An 18,365-nucleotide genomic window follows, 5' to 3' on the forward strand; every position below is an offset into this window, starting at 1 on the left:
AAGGAAGAGGCAGAATGAATCCTAACATGTGATCCAGAAGGATGCCATGGTATCAAAGGTCTGAGAGGTCCAGTAAGGGTAACTACATCCAAACCCTACCATAGTGCAATGATATGAGCAACCAATACAGTTTCTGTCCCAAGCCCATGCCTAAATTCTTACCAAAGGTTTAGGTAATCTGCTTCTTCCTTAGACCTATGTAATGGTCATCTCATCATCTTTTCCACCACACACCCCCATAGAGGAGGTTAGATATATGATAATAGTTGTCTAAGATACCCAGGTTGGCTTCTAAGGAGGGGGCAAACCAGAGCCTCTTTCAAGGTAGCTGGTAGCTCCTCCTGCAGAGAGTTATGGACCACTACCTGGCCAGCATTACCAGTCCCCTCCCTGGCATCTTAACCAGCCACGTGGGACAGAGATGAAGCTCCCAGGTGGCCAGGCTGGAATCACAAAGGATCTGTTCCACTTTTTTGAGATCCACAGATCTTCCACATAGCATTCTAAGATGCCATCCCTGCTAATCTATTGGACTTTGACCATCTGGCTTTCAGTTTGGAGTTTTAGGAATCATTTTATCCATGAAATGACCAGCCAGTTGATCACAAAAAAATTATTTTGGCCCATCCTTTCCTGGTAATTCTGAATGGTGCTGCTGCTTGGCATTTAACAGATGGAAGAAGGGAAGAAAGGTTATTAGGCTTCCTCATCCTTACTGCCGTAATGTAGGCCTGAGTCTGAGTTCAAATCCATGTCTGGTTATCTCCCTCCAGGGATGGTCCATAGATTTCATCATTTGCAACTCCTCACTAAACTAATGAACCTTCCTTCAGCAGATAAAGGCAGGTACCGCAGGAGTAATCCTATCTAGTATCTTTATTGCCCCCTGTATTCCAGAGCTCCAATTCTATCCTAACCCTAACCTACCAGTTTAAAAATCTGCTTTTTATTATCCAAGCCTGCCTGGAGATTAATAGACCCCAAAAGGTGCAATTAATCCAGCAGTAGGCCAGAAGAGAGGGAATACTTTATACACACACTGTCAAACTCTCTTTTCTTGATTCTCTGCTGGTTCATTACCTGCAATTACCTAAGTAGAGCTTTACTTTTGGATACGCCCAGGTCAGGATTAAATAGAGTATTGGAGGGTAGAACTGATGGCATTCTTCAGGCTTCCTGTGATACACTAAAGGTTCCTTCCATATTTTTTTTTGTGGATTCCTAAGCCTCATTGTCCAAAACATCTCTTTGGGTTTTTTCAGTCAGATGGGATCCTGACTGAGGGACCTAATTTAATGAGGAAAAGAGTTTTACAGGAAAAGATTGATTAGCTCTCACTTTCTGCCCATTTTTCTCTTCACGTCACTTCCTCCTTAGGGCACTAGACATATGTAGAGTTACAAGTGACTAATGTTTGGTTTAGCTTCTAAGTGGAGATTTTGCTGGACACTTGCAAGCCTTGGGGATCTAATTAGTGTTCTAAAAATTGCAGCCAAAGCACAGCTGAGTTCCTTCAGGGGGCAGCGAGGGCACATTTTAGGGAATTGGGGACCATGAAAGGAATAAAGGCTGTTCCATCATCCAAGTACAATCCAAACAAAAGTAGAGCTGGAGGTAAAACTATTGCACCATCAGCAGCAATTTGGAGGATTTAAATACATGATTAGCTTCACATTTCCAGTGTCACAGATCAGATTAATTCTAGCATCAGGCAATTTCATAACCCAATACATGTGGGTAGTGCCTGAGGACTTGAATGTTGTTCAGTTTATAGGACAGTCACACTGCTTATCTTGAACGGTTCACTGGAATACCATTGCCATTAAAAACAAACCTGTGTTTTTAGAAAAAGTAAGAAAAAACCTTAATTCAATTTTCTTGCAAGAATGAAGTAAGCTGTTAGAGACAGTTGGAATCAGACAAAATGATTTACAAAAAGAATAATTCAACAAAAGCAATAATTAATAGTTTTTTTTGTTCCTTTGAGTCAGTGTTGACTCCTGGCAACGGCCTGGACTAGTCCCTGCAGTTTTCTTGGCAAGGTTTTTTGGAAGTGGTTAGCCATTGCCTCCTTCCTAGGGCTGAGAAAGAGAGAGAGACTTTCCCAGAGTCACCCAACTGGCTTTGTGCCTAAGGCGGGACTAGAACTCACCGTCTCTCAGTTTCTAGCCCAGTGCATAAACCACTGTATCCACATACCCAGAAGATTATTAATGGATCATGTGCCTTGTTGGTGACTGGAGTTTCACTTTACATTTTGCCCACACCCAAACCTCTTCTGGGTGTAGACTACAGTGTCACAGTCCAACTATGCAAAACGTTAACAGTTTCCTTCTGTGGAGTTTTCTACTGAAAATGTGTTTCTACCTGGCAAGTTTTAAGGTAAATCTTTTTTATTACAAGGTTGTTGAGACCAGTTAACCATCTTGGCGGTATCTAAAGAGTTTATGCTGTGACATTCTAGAAAATAGCTTATGCTAAGAGTGGGCCTGATAAATGGACTTCAGTAGGTTTGTCAGGTGAAAAAAAGCATTAATTGACCAAAAGGAAAATTACATTTATGTCATTCAGAAAATTTATCTGTGGTTGTATCATCTGGCCAACAATGTATATTTGCTTGACCCCTGAAGACTTTTTATTTTTCTCTATGGAATCATTTTCATATTGGTTTTCAATAAATGTTCACCACAGCATTAAATAATTCTAGATGGGAGCTTAAACCTCCACAAAAGCAGATTCTTTTCTCCAAGTGCTGGTTTCACTTTCAATATTTCTGGAATGACCTGCAAGATTAGATAGAAATAACACATAATAAGTTACTTTCATAGTGGCCATTTTTTTCATTTTACTCAATATTAACTATATTCACTCAATAAGCAACATAGTAGACTGAGAACACTTGCAAGGAGCTTTTAATTGTTTGATTTAGAATACCATAGAGTCAATTTACCTAGCAGTTCAAAGACCTTGAAAGACAAGCTGGCAGAAGTGGCAATCTCTTTTCAAAGAATGTTTAAGGCAAGAAGGCAGAGATTTATGCAGTTCCTTTCTGTATGGGGTTTTGTATGTGTGCCTTCAAGTCAGTCTTGACTCCTGGAAACTGTCTGGACTATACTGGCAAGATTTTCAGAAGTGGTTTGCCATTGCTTTTTGCTAGGGCTGAGGGAGAGTGACTGGCCCAAGTTCACCCAGTTGGCTTTGTTCCTTAGGCAGGACTAAAACTCATAGTCTCCCAGTTTCTAGCCTAATGCCTTAAACACTACATCAGATTGACTCTCTTCTGCATTTTAGTTGCAGCAAAAACAATTAGTCTTGTAGTACTTAAGAATTAACAGATTTATTAGTGCATACACTTTTTTGCAATTGTTAACACCCAAGTTACACAATGTCAGGCAAGCATTAGAACAATGTAATAACCCAACCCTCTAAGCAAAGTGTGAGGCAGATGTATAAATACATAGGCAATAATTACATAATGTTACAATGAGGAATAAACTTACTCAGAGGAAATGCCCAGCTCTTTGAAGTCATAAAGACAGGACTTTAAAAAAAACCCCGCATTAAAATCTGAAATCTATATTGCTAAATAATAAATTGCTGTTGCCAATAAATTGCAAATCTAGATTGCTAAATAAATCCTGCCCCAGCGTATAGAAATAAAATGTTGCTGTACATACATCTCATAGTTTGGAATAATAAAAATATTTCCTTTAAGACAGTGAATGGATATACCACAACATGCACAATCTTCCAGCCCTTCCTGTTGTGTGAGAAATACACAGCTCCCAGCAACACTTCTATCATGTGTGCTTTACTTTTAAGCTGGGATGCCTTTTGATTTTTTTAGAGAATGTAGGGGGTTTTGTAATGAAGTTTTATATCCAAGTACTGTAATGCCTTAGGGAAACATGGGAAGTAGAAAAAAAGATCTGCACTGGGACTTGGAAAACTTTCCAGTTTTCTTCCTTTTTTCATCTACTCAGTTGGTGTATTTCCTACTTGGGAATGTCTTCTTGAACTCAATTAAAACATGCATAGGATTTCACATTACCATAGACTGTCATTCCACAAGTTGCTTCTCTAATAGTTATTGAGATTATTGATAATTCATTTTTATGAACGCCTGAACTACCTAGTTACTAATTATTTATTCTTTGCAGGACTCATAAGGAAGAATTAACCTTACCAGCATCTTTTAAACTGCATGCTGTTACTTTCTCAATGACTTCTAAGTGGTAAAAAAGAATTCATAACATACTTGTGGACCTGACTTTTTTGTTTGATCTGCTGTTTTGACCAACATAAGCCATGTTTCATTCTAAGAAAGCCTTTTTGAATTTTTTTACCCGCGTTGAAATGGTCAGTCATGAAACACAGCAAATGAGATTTACTAAGCGAGATTTTGCTGTTGTTATTTTTGGGCTTGTGGTTTATATATCTGATGTTGGAGCAGATCTGTGGATGGCAAAAAGCTTTTTATGTGAAGGCCAGTATTTGAGGGGTACCCTTATACTGTCCACAGGACTGTTTTCATCAATAATTATTCAGCTTTTCAGTTACACCTGGTTTAAAGAAGATAACGTTGAAAAGCTTGATTGGATGTTTTTTCTATTACATTCCTTATATGGTGGAATATTTATAAGGTAAGTGCCAAGTTTTAAACCTAGAACAGAGGTACTATATGTATAAAGGCTGTAAATGAGTTTTTATAGATGGCTATGTATAAAGGCTGTAAATGAGTTTTTATAGATGGTGGTAATGTCAACACATTGTGTGACTGCTTGTTGAATTTCCTGACATTTTAAATTACTATTCCTACCTATATGAACCAGGTTTCTATAAATAATTGCTTCATCTGAGATAGTTTATAGCAGGCTTGTGTAAAGAGGCACAATCCACTTGGTACTTCAGTTTCAGCATCCAAGACAATGTGATCTTCCTGGGGCTCAAAGTGAAGGTGACATGCTTGCTTTCACAAAGCATGGATGCAGTCAATCTGTATCAGCTGGTTGCTTCACTTCAAGGTATAGTAACTGGCTTCTATGCATTAACTGCATTATCTGCATTATCTGCAGAAAACCACCAAAGGGCCAAAAAAACAGGTTACAGTGGATGACCTTTGAAAGATAAAGGTGTTAGCTGCACTACACAATCAGAGGGTATTGTTACTATACAGTACCAGAAATCTGTAGGTCAGCAACACAAAATCCCACATCTGCCATTTCTTTTAAATCTTTTTAATGTTTATCCATCCAGTTCTTACAATTCACCTATGTCTTCTGTAAGCTGATAGAATTTTAAAAGGTAATGTCAGACTTTATAAACTTAATAAACAAAATCCATGTAACTATACGTTAATACAATGCCTATAAGCCAATTTATATTTATCTAGCTTTCAAGAAGTGGAATCAAATGCAACTCATTAACTTCTCCCTGTTAATATGTTTTCTACTACAGATTAAGGTTACTATGGTAACTAATCATTTTGGCCAGGTGAAGAGGTTGAATTTAATTGTCCCCTTTTCAGTTGTTAATTTTTGCACCTGGGGGGAAGAACTTGCCTGGACTTGTTTTAGTTTAGGTTTCCCTTCTGTGTAGGCATGTAGAGAGTTAAGCAGCTCTCACTGAGAGCCTGTAAATATGCTTGCTTTCTGTAAATAAAATTATTTTTATAGAAATGCCTGGTGTGTGACTTTTCTGATCTCTCCTGGGCCAAAGGCTTTCCTAGCAATCTGCTAACACTCCCTAGGAACAATAAACACCTTAATTTATGAGATGCCTTGCCAGAAGTCCAAAGGTAACCTCTGAGCTTCTCAGCTGTGAATTTATCAGCATTTATTTAAGGTTGTCAGTCTGACCACTGTACAGCTTGGGGAACCACCGGCTCATGTGAATCAATTATATAATAGCCTGATCTACTCAAATTGTTTTTCTGGATTGCACAATGCTTAGATGCTAGAGCCAGATGGTTAATGTTCTTAATTGTTTTATAAGCAGAAAATCCTGCAGGGTTTGTTATTCAGAAGGATAAATCCATGTCCACATAACATAACAAAGCAGTTCTGTCTTGACATTTTGCTTCTTACTTTTACATACTAAAATCAAAACCATTAAAGGGATATCTGTGGTTTCTGTCTGTACAAGAGGCATTCTCAAAGGAACAGGAATCAGTTCTTGGATGTTTAGTTTGTTATTTCACAGCTGCATTCTTGTTGTTCAGTAATATCTTCTGTTAAAGGAATGCTGTTCTTACTGTGGAAGAAAAAGGCACTTTCATCTGGTGTAATATAGCATTTCAGATAAACTGTCTTTATCTCCATCTATCTGCTATTGCCATGCTGTTCTATCACACAATATGAAAGTTCTACCCCTACACTCTAGGAATGTTCAGAGAGAGCAAGAACTGTACTTCTGAGCGTTGTTAATTAAAGCCAATTGTTGAAATGTCATAAAATGTATAGTCAACACTCTGGCAGCTGCAAAGAGATGTAAAGTCTATTTTTTTTCTGGTATGATGAAAGGCATTTAACCCAGTACTGCAGCTGTTTTAGGGTTGAGTAATACAATGAAAAGCTGGCCATTCCTGGGAGTTATATATTTGTTAAGTGGGTGAATGGAGGAAAGGCATGGCCTCTATGCTGATTTAGTGCAGTTATTCCTACTTTCTGTATTAGCTGTTTTTTCTGATGTTTCTCGCTATGATGCAAGAGCTTTCCTCTTGGGGGCATGCCTAATCAAAATACATCCTGATGCCTGCATGATAGCCTGGGGTTCTTAACAATACTGGTTGCTTGCAGATTCTAACGTAGGGATCAGACTTAGATCTATGGTTTCTCTATTGGCAACCAAGCAGCCATCCAGCATGTACGAGAAAAGGAGGGATTGCACCCCAATAACAGACCATTCAAGTCACTAGCAATCATAATGCTCCCTAATCAGCGTCCATATGTCACACAGTGCGGTTGCATTTTTTTTTGGAAGAACATCCAGCCTTTCTAGTGTGCATTGCAAATAGAAATGGAACATGATTTTCACCTAGCTTAGAGATGCAGTAACAGGAACTGATGTATATATCACAACTCTGTCACAGAGTTATCAAGCGACAACACAGGAATAACTATGAAAATAAATTGATCAGCAATCCTAGTCTACTGTGATGCCATCAGAACAGACTCATCACCTAATACCATTGCTTCCTAACCTTGCAGAAATCACTTGATATTTCAAACCCTTCTGACTTGAGCTTAGCGACCTCAGCCATTCCTAGTTTGGCACCTGTAGCCACAGAGCAAAATTTACAAAAGCGTTTTTCAGTCTGAATGCATGCAGACTACAAGTAGGTGAATTCTGAAAGGCTCCCAGTCTGGGGAAGGAAGGCTGCTCTAAGAATTTTAAAATGGATTGAGTAAAATGTAAGCAACATTCTCATGAACAAACAATACGGTTGTCAAATATTTTGGAATGCATTTACAATCTTGGGGGTGGACTTGTATGAATACCCTTCATTTCTCACTGCATTTCTCTGTCTTCCCAAATCTGGAGAATTCCTAACCTTCTGGAGCAGATTTGTGATTGCTCAGAGAGCACCAGTGAGGAGGAAAATATCTTTTGACTGCACTCTTCTAGAAAACAGATACATTTGGATAAAACTTGATGAAACTTTCAGGTTTTGTGTATCTTGAACTTCCAGAACCTTCCTTATAATTAAGAATTAATAGTAGTTGAGTATACTTATCCTGGTTAAAAAGTTATCTTCGGGATACAAACCTTACTGGGAGTAACTGATTGATCTCCGTGAGGTTTATTGCTGAATTTGGTACAAACTGTAACATCAGTGCTCCATTCAGTGGCGGACCAGAGCTGTGGAAGCCGCTATTACTGTTCCAAGGGAAAATCTTGATATAATGGCAAGAGGCATCTTCAGGGCATACTGGAACACACTGCAAAACTGCCATTTTGTCTTTCAGATCTAATTCCTTGGTACGGTATGATTTGACAATAGAAATAATTTCTGTATATTCCAATACAGTAACTCAATATTTGAATTTCAAAATTTCTATAGGAGGCAATGAATTAATCTGTCTTGATACTTAATATATTATTCCTGTTAAATTTTATTCTGGAGGATAATATTTCATAGCCTCAAGGATGCATTATTTAGAGAACTGGGAATATTGGTGGTGTTATAGTGCTATGGAAAATGCTAGGATACATTTAGTACCTTTTCAGCTTTGGAAATTCATGTGTGCTAAGAATAAATAAGAATGTTAAGCTGCTATGAGCCCTAATTTTAATAGTAATATAAAGAATTAAGACATATTTTCCAAGTAAACATGCATATGCTGAGTACTTTGCATTACAGGGCTTTCCTGTGCTGGATAGATGAGAACTATTTAACAGAAATAATTTCAGTCTGCCATTGCCAATAAATGAAGGTCCCTCTGTATGCAGGAGGAATTATATTACTGGATGGCAACAGTTCTATATGCCAACTGGAAAAGAAGTACGATGTGCCTTTAGCAGCTGGATTGTAAAAACAAAAACTGGATCTCAAGCCTTGTGATGCAAGATGTGTGTAAGTTCATGTGTGGATGGATGGATGCAGAGTATCTGTCTTGGAAGTGATCTTGGATGCCATGCAGTCCAACCCCTGGCCAGTGCAAGGTCTCTAATGCAGGATATACCTACAGCAGCTATGAGAGATTATTGTCTAGCTGCTGTGTAATCCTTGCAGTGGAAGGAGGCCATCTGTTTTCAGTCATCATTGTTAGTTTATTGCAAGGCAACATAGTTTTTGTCTGTTTGAAAGATAGGTTGTGATTAACTGCAACACACACACACACACACACTATGATTTAATTTAACTGAAGTTCCTCAATTTGATGTTCTACAAATTTCCAACTTCTGTGCAACATGATCACCAAGATCTAACACAGGGAAACACTTTTATAGCCCTTTATTTTTAAAGATTCTGAATAAATATAGTGAGCAAATGAAATGAGAGTATCACTTCCAGTGGTTCTTGTCTCATGCCTATCACTAATTGCTTCAATATTTCTGGATGTTTCGGATAGCTTTGTCTTTCATTTAGCTGACTCTTGCATGTAAATGTTTCTAAACTGAACCTCTGTCACTCCAGCATGAATGGCATTCTGTATTAGTTCATATAGTTGTGCCTGCAACATCCATTCCCTTGAATGAGAAAATCCATAGATAATGAAATTTAATGGAGATAAATGAGAGGTTTTGCTCTAGTTTAGATGGAAATTGTAGCATCTGTGTTGACATCTTGGAGGCTGATTTCTACTTAACATGCAACTGTGATGGAAAAAGGATTTGCTACAATATGAAAGGAGTGGAGTGGAAGATAACAGAGCTATCTTCATTGAATGAATGATGACACCATTAGCTAGATCAACAGTGTGGATATGGAGGATTTTATTTCATTGCAGATTGGAGGGGACTGAGTGATGACATTTTTTAAATGGTATTTGAATAAATGATTAAAAACTGAAAAATATGAACCCAAAGCATGGCAGTCATAATTTTCATTTATCATATGTAGCTCCAGAAAGACAAATGGAAGCTTCTCAGGATTTTCCATCCAGTTCTGCACATGGAATATAATATATCTGATAACTTTAGATCATTCTTGAGTAGAAATGTAAAATTAGGCTTTGCAGCACTTTGAGTCTGAGTCTGAAAAATGGCTTCAGAGTGCAGGGGGGAATGAATATCTCACCTGCAACATTTTAAAGCAGCTGGATTTTTTCTGCACAACTGTTGAACAATCCTGTAAAATGTGGTAGTTTAAAGAATTACAGATGGGTACTACATTCACACCCTACAGTCTCCAAAGCACTTTTTGGAACAGAATCTGAAGCACTACTTAGCCTTAATATTAGATTATTCCACCATGAAATCTATTTGGATTGAATATGGTGCTTTTCTCCTAGTGGAATTCATACTAGGAATTCATTCTCCTAGCTGAATGAAAAGTAGAGCCTCTACCTCCATAACTTTAGTCTAAATAGGGATGTTTTAGTAAATGAAACAGGAAAACAATCCTTGAAATCAACTCTTTTGTTATCTATATTTACTTTTCCACATAATTACTGAAGCCATTAGTGGACAGCTAGGACCACTGAATGGAGCAGAGCTTAACACAGCGAAAGATGTGCACAGAAAAAGAATATTATCTAAAATAGCATTAATGAGCACATTAGAGAAATATAGGTTATTGATCTTACACACTTAGCCCACCCAAGCATAAAGAATTACACACGTAGACAAAGCAGGTTCAAAAGTAAGTAAAAAGAGTCTTACTGATTTATTTGGTCCAGTTACATCCATTTCAGTAGAAAAATGATTCTTTCTTTCCCTAAACTGAATTGACCCTCAGCCCTCATTGCTGCTGAAGGCTGCATGGAGAAAGGGAGAACCTCCTGAATTCTAGGCCCACCGCATGGTTCAAGATGGAAGAACTGCAGCTGCATACTCCCTTCCCAGATGGTGAGGAAGAGGAAGTGAGGAATGTGGGAGGGGCAACAAACAGCTTCCTCTAGAAGCACATGGAGAATTTGCATCCTAAAACAAACTCAACCACATGCTAATGAGGCATGCTGATTTGCTGATACCTCCAATGATTACCGCCATTCACTACCCACTTCTGCCAATGATGGACAAGCTTCTTAAAGCTGTCACAAAAGAACTCTGCACTTTGTCTCTTCAGTCAAGCCCTGATAGTCCTTTCCCCAGCTTCATCTGAGTCAAACAGATGCCCACTAAGGTATTTCTTCAATTTTGGGAAAAGGTGGAAGTCACATAGCACCAAGTCTGGATTGTATGGCAGATGGGGTAAGACAGTGAGATCCAACTTCACTATTGCCTCTTGGCGCATGAAGTGTGAGGCCTCGCATTGTCATGTTGCATCATAATTTAATTCTTGTGCTTCTTAACTATGCTTCATAGTTATTTCAAAATTTTCAGTGTTGCAATGTAGCGGTCTGAGTAAATAGTGGTGCTAGGTTTAAGGAAATCCATGTGAACAACACTATCTGCATCCCCAAAAAACTGTAACCATCAATTTTCCTGCCAAAGCCTGGTTTTGAATTTTTTTTCCTGAAGGGGAAACTTTATGATGATATTCTATGGACTGATGCTTCATTTCTGGGACACAGTGATGAGCCCATGTTTCATCAGCTGAATTGATGCTGTGAAGAAATTCCTCACCATTATTCTCATAGCGTGTCAACAATTGCTGGAAAATTCAGTCTCTTGAAGCTTTCATCTCTGCTACCAGTGTGCAAGGAACCCACCTTCAACAAACCTTCCAATATAGAAAGACATCAATAATGTCACTCACATGTTCCTGTGAAATGCCAAGCTTGACAGCATTGTTCCTTTGAGTGATCTGTGAATTGTCCTTAATCAGTTCATTGGTCTATCTTATGAGACACTCATTGGTTGCTGTCATAGGTCATCCACTTCGTTCTTGATCACACAAGTCAGGTTTTCCTCGTTCACTATCTTTACATTTTTTGGCCAAGTTGCATATGGTACTCATGTCAATGGAATCATCATTATAAACAACCCATATTTGGCAGTGAATTTCAGTTGGAAGGACTCCTTCAGCAGTCAAAAATTCAATCACAGAGCATTGCTTAAAGCACACTGTTAAGTACATACTGCAGGCTGCCATTTCACAAACAATAGCAACACACTTTTTCTCACAGCAAGTTTCTACCAACTGAAGTGAAGGAACAGATGCCAAAGAACATGTCTGAGCTTCTAGCACATCAGTACTGCCATCTGTTGGTGATTTATAGCAATGGAGGCATTATTTTTCATTCAACCCTCTTAGTGTCAAGCAAAGGTCAGCTAATTCGTCTTCCACATAATAAAATGTTGGATGAGGAGTGGTGAAATGGCCATATGGCCATTCCAGGAATTGTAGTAATAGAACCCTCTGTATGAAGACTTTATTTATTTCATTTAAAAGATGTGTATGGCAGCCTATGTTATTCTACAAAATAACTCTGAGTGGCTAACAACACATAGATAACAAAATACAAACAATTAAAAACTTTCTGGCTGCTGGAAGCATGCAGGGTTTAATGGTTAAAGGGAAGAGAAGTAGAACTTGCACATACAACCCTCATCTTCCTAGCCACTGAATAAACGAAGTCCAATCCTCTAAAAGTTTAGGATAATTTTCTGTGAAAAATTTCATATGAAATATTTTCTACCCAGACTGAAACGCTACTCAATAAAAGGGAATGGAGAATGGAGCAGATTTGTATGGTTGTCATATTTCTATTCTTCAGGTAATAAAAGTTCAAACTAGATTACAGAGGAGGTGTATATCAATTTTCCATAAATGTTGGAAGAAAGAAAGAAAGAAAGAGAAAAAGGGAGGGAGGGAGACAGAGACAGAGGCAGGTATGGGCAGCTTTATATTTGAAGAAAAAGAAAGACTGTGGGTGGATATTTTCTTCCCTAACAGACGTAAAGGACTGTGGGCTGGGAAGGATTGTGTAGAAAAACAGCTAGAAAAAAAAGATTTAGTGGCCTTTTCCCATAGTAATGGTCCTCTTAGAACTCTCACCTCCATGGCTGCTTTTCATTAAAAAAGTAAATAAACTTGGAAGATTGTTCTGTGTCTGATTCTCTATCTAGCTTCTACTTTAAAGAGAGTGATTTTTTTCTCATTATAGATACTGCTTCACACTGAAACGTGGATATCAGGCTGCATCAGACAGCTCCACCAACAACATTCATAACTTATACATCAATGCAATGGCTGATATAAGTATGCTTCAGCTATTTAAAGCCTTCCTGGAAAGCACACCCCAGCTTGTTCTTCAGATCCACATTGTGATGGCATCTGACCATTCTACCTTTTATCAGTGTAAGTCTAATCCATATTAAAAATGCAAAGTAGCTTACTTATTTAAAAAATAGCTTTCTGCAAAACTACAATAAAGATCAGGATTAAGGTTCGCAAAATGTATTAAATTATTATCTTTAAAAGTAATAAAATGTAATATAAAGCCTTGGCCAATTTTAAAAAGTATTTACCTGGGATAAACACTCTTAACAATGCGGGTGCCTAGCAACCTTTTCTTTGGAGAAGAATTATTGTACTGGTAGTTTCCCTCTGCTTTATTTCAGGTACAAAGGCACCTAAAGACTATTTTTCAATACAAGCTCAGTTTATTTTGCTTTTGTTTTAACTTTTCTATTGGTTATAAATTGCTTTGGGGACATTGTCATCCTGAAAAATTGCCAATAAATGTTAATAATGATAAATGTCAGTCATTAAATCAAGGCAACATGAACTATGGCTGAAGATCTGACCCCTTTAGAAGGCATCACATTAATGCAGGTTGATTGGTAGAAGTATCAGACTGTCTAGGTAGTTTGTGTTTCTGTGTTAACCCCTTTTAAAAAAAAGGATTTAATATAAAAATTTGCAACTTTTTTGGCCTGAACTAACCCTCCCTATTTTTGTTTTCTTTGAAAGATGTTTCCATCGCCTTGTCTTTCTGCAGCATTTCCTGTGCAACAGTGAGCTATCAGATAATTTTGCGAAAATCTCTGCCCGATAAAAATGAATTTAATGGGATATTTTGCAAACTAATATATCTTTTCTATAAACTGATGACATTAACTTCTTGGATACTTACCATTGTGCTAGTCACAATGTTCAGCATTATAGGTTCTATTGTTCTGCTTATATTGCTTTGGTTTGGGAATCTAAGCTGGGTGATAAAGCAAAACACTGAATTTTGTAAATTTAAAGCAACAGAATATGTTTATAGAATGATTGTGGGAATCATTCTCATTTTTACCTTTTTTAATATCAAGGGAGAAAACACAGTAATTGTTCAGACTGTTTATTATGTTTTTCGAATAATTGTAACTTTAATTGTACTGTATATATGTATGTTCTGGAAATCATTATTCGATGAAAAACTATATTTGTCAGCATTGATTATTGCAGCTGCAATCTCCTTAGTACTAGGTATTCTTTCTCTTATTATATATTATGTTCTTTTTCATCCTAATATTTATTACACACACGATGAAGTTGATGGACCAGGACTAGAAAGAAAACAACCCTGCAGAATTAGTAAATTTCTGATACAATAAAGAACTGCTAGATTTGGTCGGCAAAAATCTGTATGACCACTAGATGGTAATACATAGTTTTGGGAAGTTTTAATTCTTTGCTCCCACTAATTTTTGCAACCCTGATCTGATGGCCCTATCTTATATACATTGTGAATGTAGACCGAAATATATATATTTTATAACAAAACTTGGAATGGTGCTTAAAAGTCTGATTGCACAGACTTTCAAACCTATTTTTCTCCTTGACATTCAGGTAAGATCAGTGTCTTTTTCATCAATTTATTCTCATCAGATCTTTTCCCTCTCTCTCAGCCCATTCAGCCAACAACCCCTCCTCACAGGCTTGTTGTGGGGAAAATAAGAGAAGGATGCATTATGCACACCACCTGGAGTTGTACAAAATATAAATCTAACAAATAAATATGGGGAGGATGGAACATACTCCTATCAACATTGCCAGTAGTAATTCTTGCCTGTTAATGTGTGGATTGCAAGAATGAGTACTATATTTTCCTTCAACAGTAAAAATAATGCAAGATGCTTTGAACAGGGTATATTCCTCTACTGTTCATTACAGCATTTAGTATTAACTACGTTTATAACTCCCTTTTCTCAGACAGCTGCCCTAATTTTATATCTACCACAGTGTCATAAGAGAGAGTGTGACTGGCCCAAAGTCGTCCTGTCAACTTCATGAATTCTTATTGAATTTTATCACTGTTATTTATGGAAATTGTAATGGATCTGATATTTTAGAATGTATTCATGATCTGTGGGTTTTATGTTGTTATCTGGGATTTATATTGTCAATCTGCAGGGGCTAGCTTTGCAGAGAATGAATAGGATGTTAGGAAAATAAAATGTTTAAGTGGGAACTTAAATAAAATTTACATTTCCCTGTAAACTATTAAGTGTGTCCTCCCATCCCATAAATTGCTACAATGTTGCAGTGGGTGGATTTCACATGGTTGAATACTGTTGATTCACATATACTCCTAAACTACAATTATTATTGTTTAGATGTGTGAATCATTATATCTTTACAATAAACACAATGCTATTCTTGAGGAAGTTTACAAGTTGATTTTGTGCTTGTTAAAACTGCAAAAACTGAAGTCAAAGTTGCATGTACATGTAAAGGGGTAGGGTGTTGACTGCATGATTGCAAACACCATCTGACAATAGTAACATGATTTAAAACTAGTTCTGGATCTGGATTGCCTCTATTAGATTAGGTAATTAAGCAGATACTAAAATTATTACTATTAACCTTTGGTTCCTGGGTGAATAGGAATTGTATTTAGAGTGCTTTGTGTCAAAATATGATATCATATCAAATGTGATATAGCACATAGTAATTAAAGTTATCTATTGCAGTGTTTCTTAAAATATGGTCCTAGGACCCCTAGGAGTACCCCAAGACCCTCTCAGGGGTCTGCAAAATCAAAATTATTTGCCAGCCTATCTTGAAAAAAAATTGTTTTTAATCTCTTCAATTGTGACTGATTCTCGGAGACTGCCTGGACAAGTACCTGTAGTTTTCTTGGCAAGGTTTTTCAGAAGTGGTTTGCCATTGCCTCCTTCCTAGGACTGAAAGAAAGTGACTGGCCCAAGGTCACCCAGCTGGCTTTGTGCCCAAGACAGGACTAGAACTCATGGTCTCCTTGCTTCTAGCCTGATGCCTTAACCACTACACCAAACTGGTTCTCTGTTGAAAAACAATACAATATTAAAATCCCATCAAACAATTATGAGAAGCAGTAGTGGCAGCAAATGCGTCAATTTTAATTTCTAATACAGTAAATATTGATAAATATAATCCATACAAAAAAAGCTCTCCAATTGAACAGAATATTTGTAGCTCAGGGTTGAAGTGTGGAGTCCTTGGTACTCTCTGAGCCTTGTTTTCTTGCAGACATTTCATTGCCAGACAAGGCAATATCTTCAGTGTGAAACAACTGAAGATGTTCTCTAGTCTGGCAGTGAGATGTCTGAAAGAAAACAACAAGGCTCAGAGAGTACCAAGAACTCCACAAAAAAAGCTCTTTTGGGGTCCTCCATAATTTTTAAAAGTGGGAAGGGGTCCTAAGAGAAAAAAAGTTTAAGAAACACTGATCTATGACATCCTCTAGGAACTCAAGCAGAAGATCTACATGTGATCAAATATTAAAGCCATAATAGCATTTGTTTAGTTTTGCCTATCATGTGGCAACCCCCCCCCACTATATTGTATGAGTTAACAAGTTACTGTAGGTGAACCAAGCCCATTGTTATTTCTTTAATAAACCATTATTCAATAGTGGCGGTGTCATGAGCACTGATGGTGAGCAGGAGGGGGCCCCTATCCAGGGGGGAAAACTCATGCGTAGTAGTGAGGAGTTGAGCAGCCATTCAAAGAGACACAGATCAGACCCGCCTTGACTTTTGGGGTTTATCTGTCTGGGTTTTTCCCACGCTTCTTCAGTTTGTTAGGATTTTCTGTCTAATGTAGCAGTAATAAAACACTAGAGACCTATTCCTCATCTCAGCGTGGTTCCTGACTGTTAGGACAGGCAGTCTAGCTTGCTGTATGAATCCAGCCAACAATACATTTTTGGGAAAAATATCTATATCTATCATCTATCAATCTGGTCCAGTTAAAATGTTATTGAATAATTTCATAGTATGTCTGTGAAAGATAAAAATGCAAAATGTTTTATACTCTATCAAGTTTTAAAATCCACCAATAATCCAAGAAGATGGATTTCGAATTAAATTCCAACCTTCCAAAGTTCTTTTATATTCTTTGTAAACAAATGTGGTCTACCTTACTAACACTTTAGGTCCCCTTCCAGCAACATTTTTTCCATTGCAATTAAAAAAAAAATCAGAGTAGGCTTTTCCCTTTGTTCCCTTTGTCTATTTTATGATTATCACAGATATGAATTTGGTGACAGGGACAAGGTTTTCTCTTATGCTCATCAGAATGGAAGATTCCTGAGAATCACTGAAGTATTTGAAAATGCATCTGTGGTTTAATCCATTCAATTCAGAGGATAGGCTTTCTGCCATGTTATTTCTTGATTTCACCACTTGAGGGCTCATTTATTAGAAAGAGAATAGGTAAATACAGCATGGCAATAAAATTTACAAGCATTTCTTGCAAATCTTGCATAGAACAATAAACCCAATGGGCTGTACATATTAGGTGTAGGCTTAAAATAGATATTCTAGTATTTACTGATCATGTTCAGTTAGTATCAGTCTACTTAAACAGTAACATGAGCATGCATATCATTAACTGATGTATTTCAAATATAAGCTGCCCACTGCAAAATTAAATGGTAAAAGAGATTTCACTCAGCTGCATGTACACAATCATGTCCACCTTAAAATTCAGCTGCCAGCCTGCCAGTGGATTGTGCTTGACCGTGTCATTTTAATCTATCTGGAAATTGAAAACAAATGCATTTTCCCCCTGAACTCTAGGATGGCCATGACATCCTGCAACAAGTATTTTAATAAGTTAATTGAAAGATAATAAACTATTTCTTCCTGTCTACTACTGTCAGAGCTATGGATGAGGGACAGGATTCCATGGAATTATTTGAATTACCCTGCTGGGCTCAATTGTGACATCTGGTGGCACTTGTGAGTTTACCCTCTGTGGGACAGAGAGCCTTGATTTATGGAGCTGTAATTGGCTTTCCAATAAACATTTGTCAATGTAATGTACCCATTCAAACCCAAGCCTGCTTTATACGATCATATAAAAGAGCACTTAACTTTCAGCAAAGACTTGTCTGCCATCAAAAACACTCTATAAAGGATGGAAATTTATGAAGACTTAAGTACTAAAGAGTGATCACTGGGGGGCCAAAGTTCATTTTGAATTGTTAGAGTGTTGAGTTCTTCTGTTCAGTGGTTACTGATACTATATGTATCTCTCTTCCTTTTTTAAGTGTTGTACTCTAAATCCTGGGTATGTTTCTTTTTCTTTTTCCTGGCATGAACATTTTAAACATAAATTACTGACCAAATAATGTATGGGTAATTAGGATAAGATAATAAGGATAGGATAAGAGGAAGAACAAATATGATTAAATGAAAATAGATTTATTTGCATTTGCAACTGGCTTTCATAGACATACATTGCATTTCTTGAGCATGAAGGATGCATGATTCAAAACTTACTACTAGTATGCTACAGGTCTATTGACAATATTGCAGTACTGATAGACCCTGCTCAG

General features: G+C 37.3%; 1 protein-coding gene across 1 annotated transcript; it reads left to right on the plus strand.

Moving 5' to 3' along the window:
• Positions 1-2,274: 2,274 nt before the first annotated feature.
• Positions 2,275-14,232, plus strand: XKR9 (XK related 9). The gene is made up of 4 exons (XM_063300248.1): positions 2,275-2,382; positions 4,161-4,643; positions 12,717-12,910; positions 13,526-14,232. The coding sequence occupies exons 2-4, from the start codon at positions 4,309-4,311 to the stop codon at positions 14,152-14,154; spliced, it is 1,158 nt and encodes a 385-aa protein (XP_063156318.1). The 5' UTR covers positions 2,275-2,382; positions 4,161-4,308; the 3' UTR covers positions 14,155-14,232.
• Positions 14,233-18,365: the final 4,133 nt, after the last annotated feature.

The sequence above is a fragment of the Candoia aspera genome, chromosome 3, assembly GCF_035149785.1.
Source record: "Candoia aspera isolate rCanAsp1 chromosome 3, rCanAsp1.hap2, whole genome shotgun sequence".
Taxonomy (NCBI): domain Eukaryota; kingdom Metazoa; phylum Chordata; class Lepidosauria; order Squamata; family Boidae; genus Candoia; species Candoia aspera.

Coding starts and splice junctions, on each gene's coding strand:
- XKR9 (XM_063300248.1), top strand. CDS start 4,309: ATGTTTCATTCTAAGAAAGCCTTTTTGAATTTTTTTACCCGCGTTGAA. Junction 4,644..12,716: donor TATGGTGGAATATTTATAAG/GTAAGTGCCAAG, acceptor TTCTCATTATAG/ATACTGCTTCACACTGAAAC. Junction 12,911..13,525: donor CCATTCTACCTTTTATCAGT/GTAAGTCTAATC, acceptor TTTCTTTGAAAG/ATGTTTCCATCGCCTTGTCT.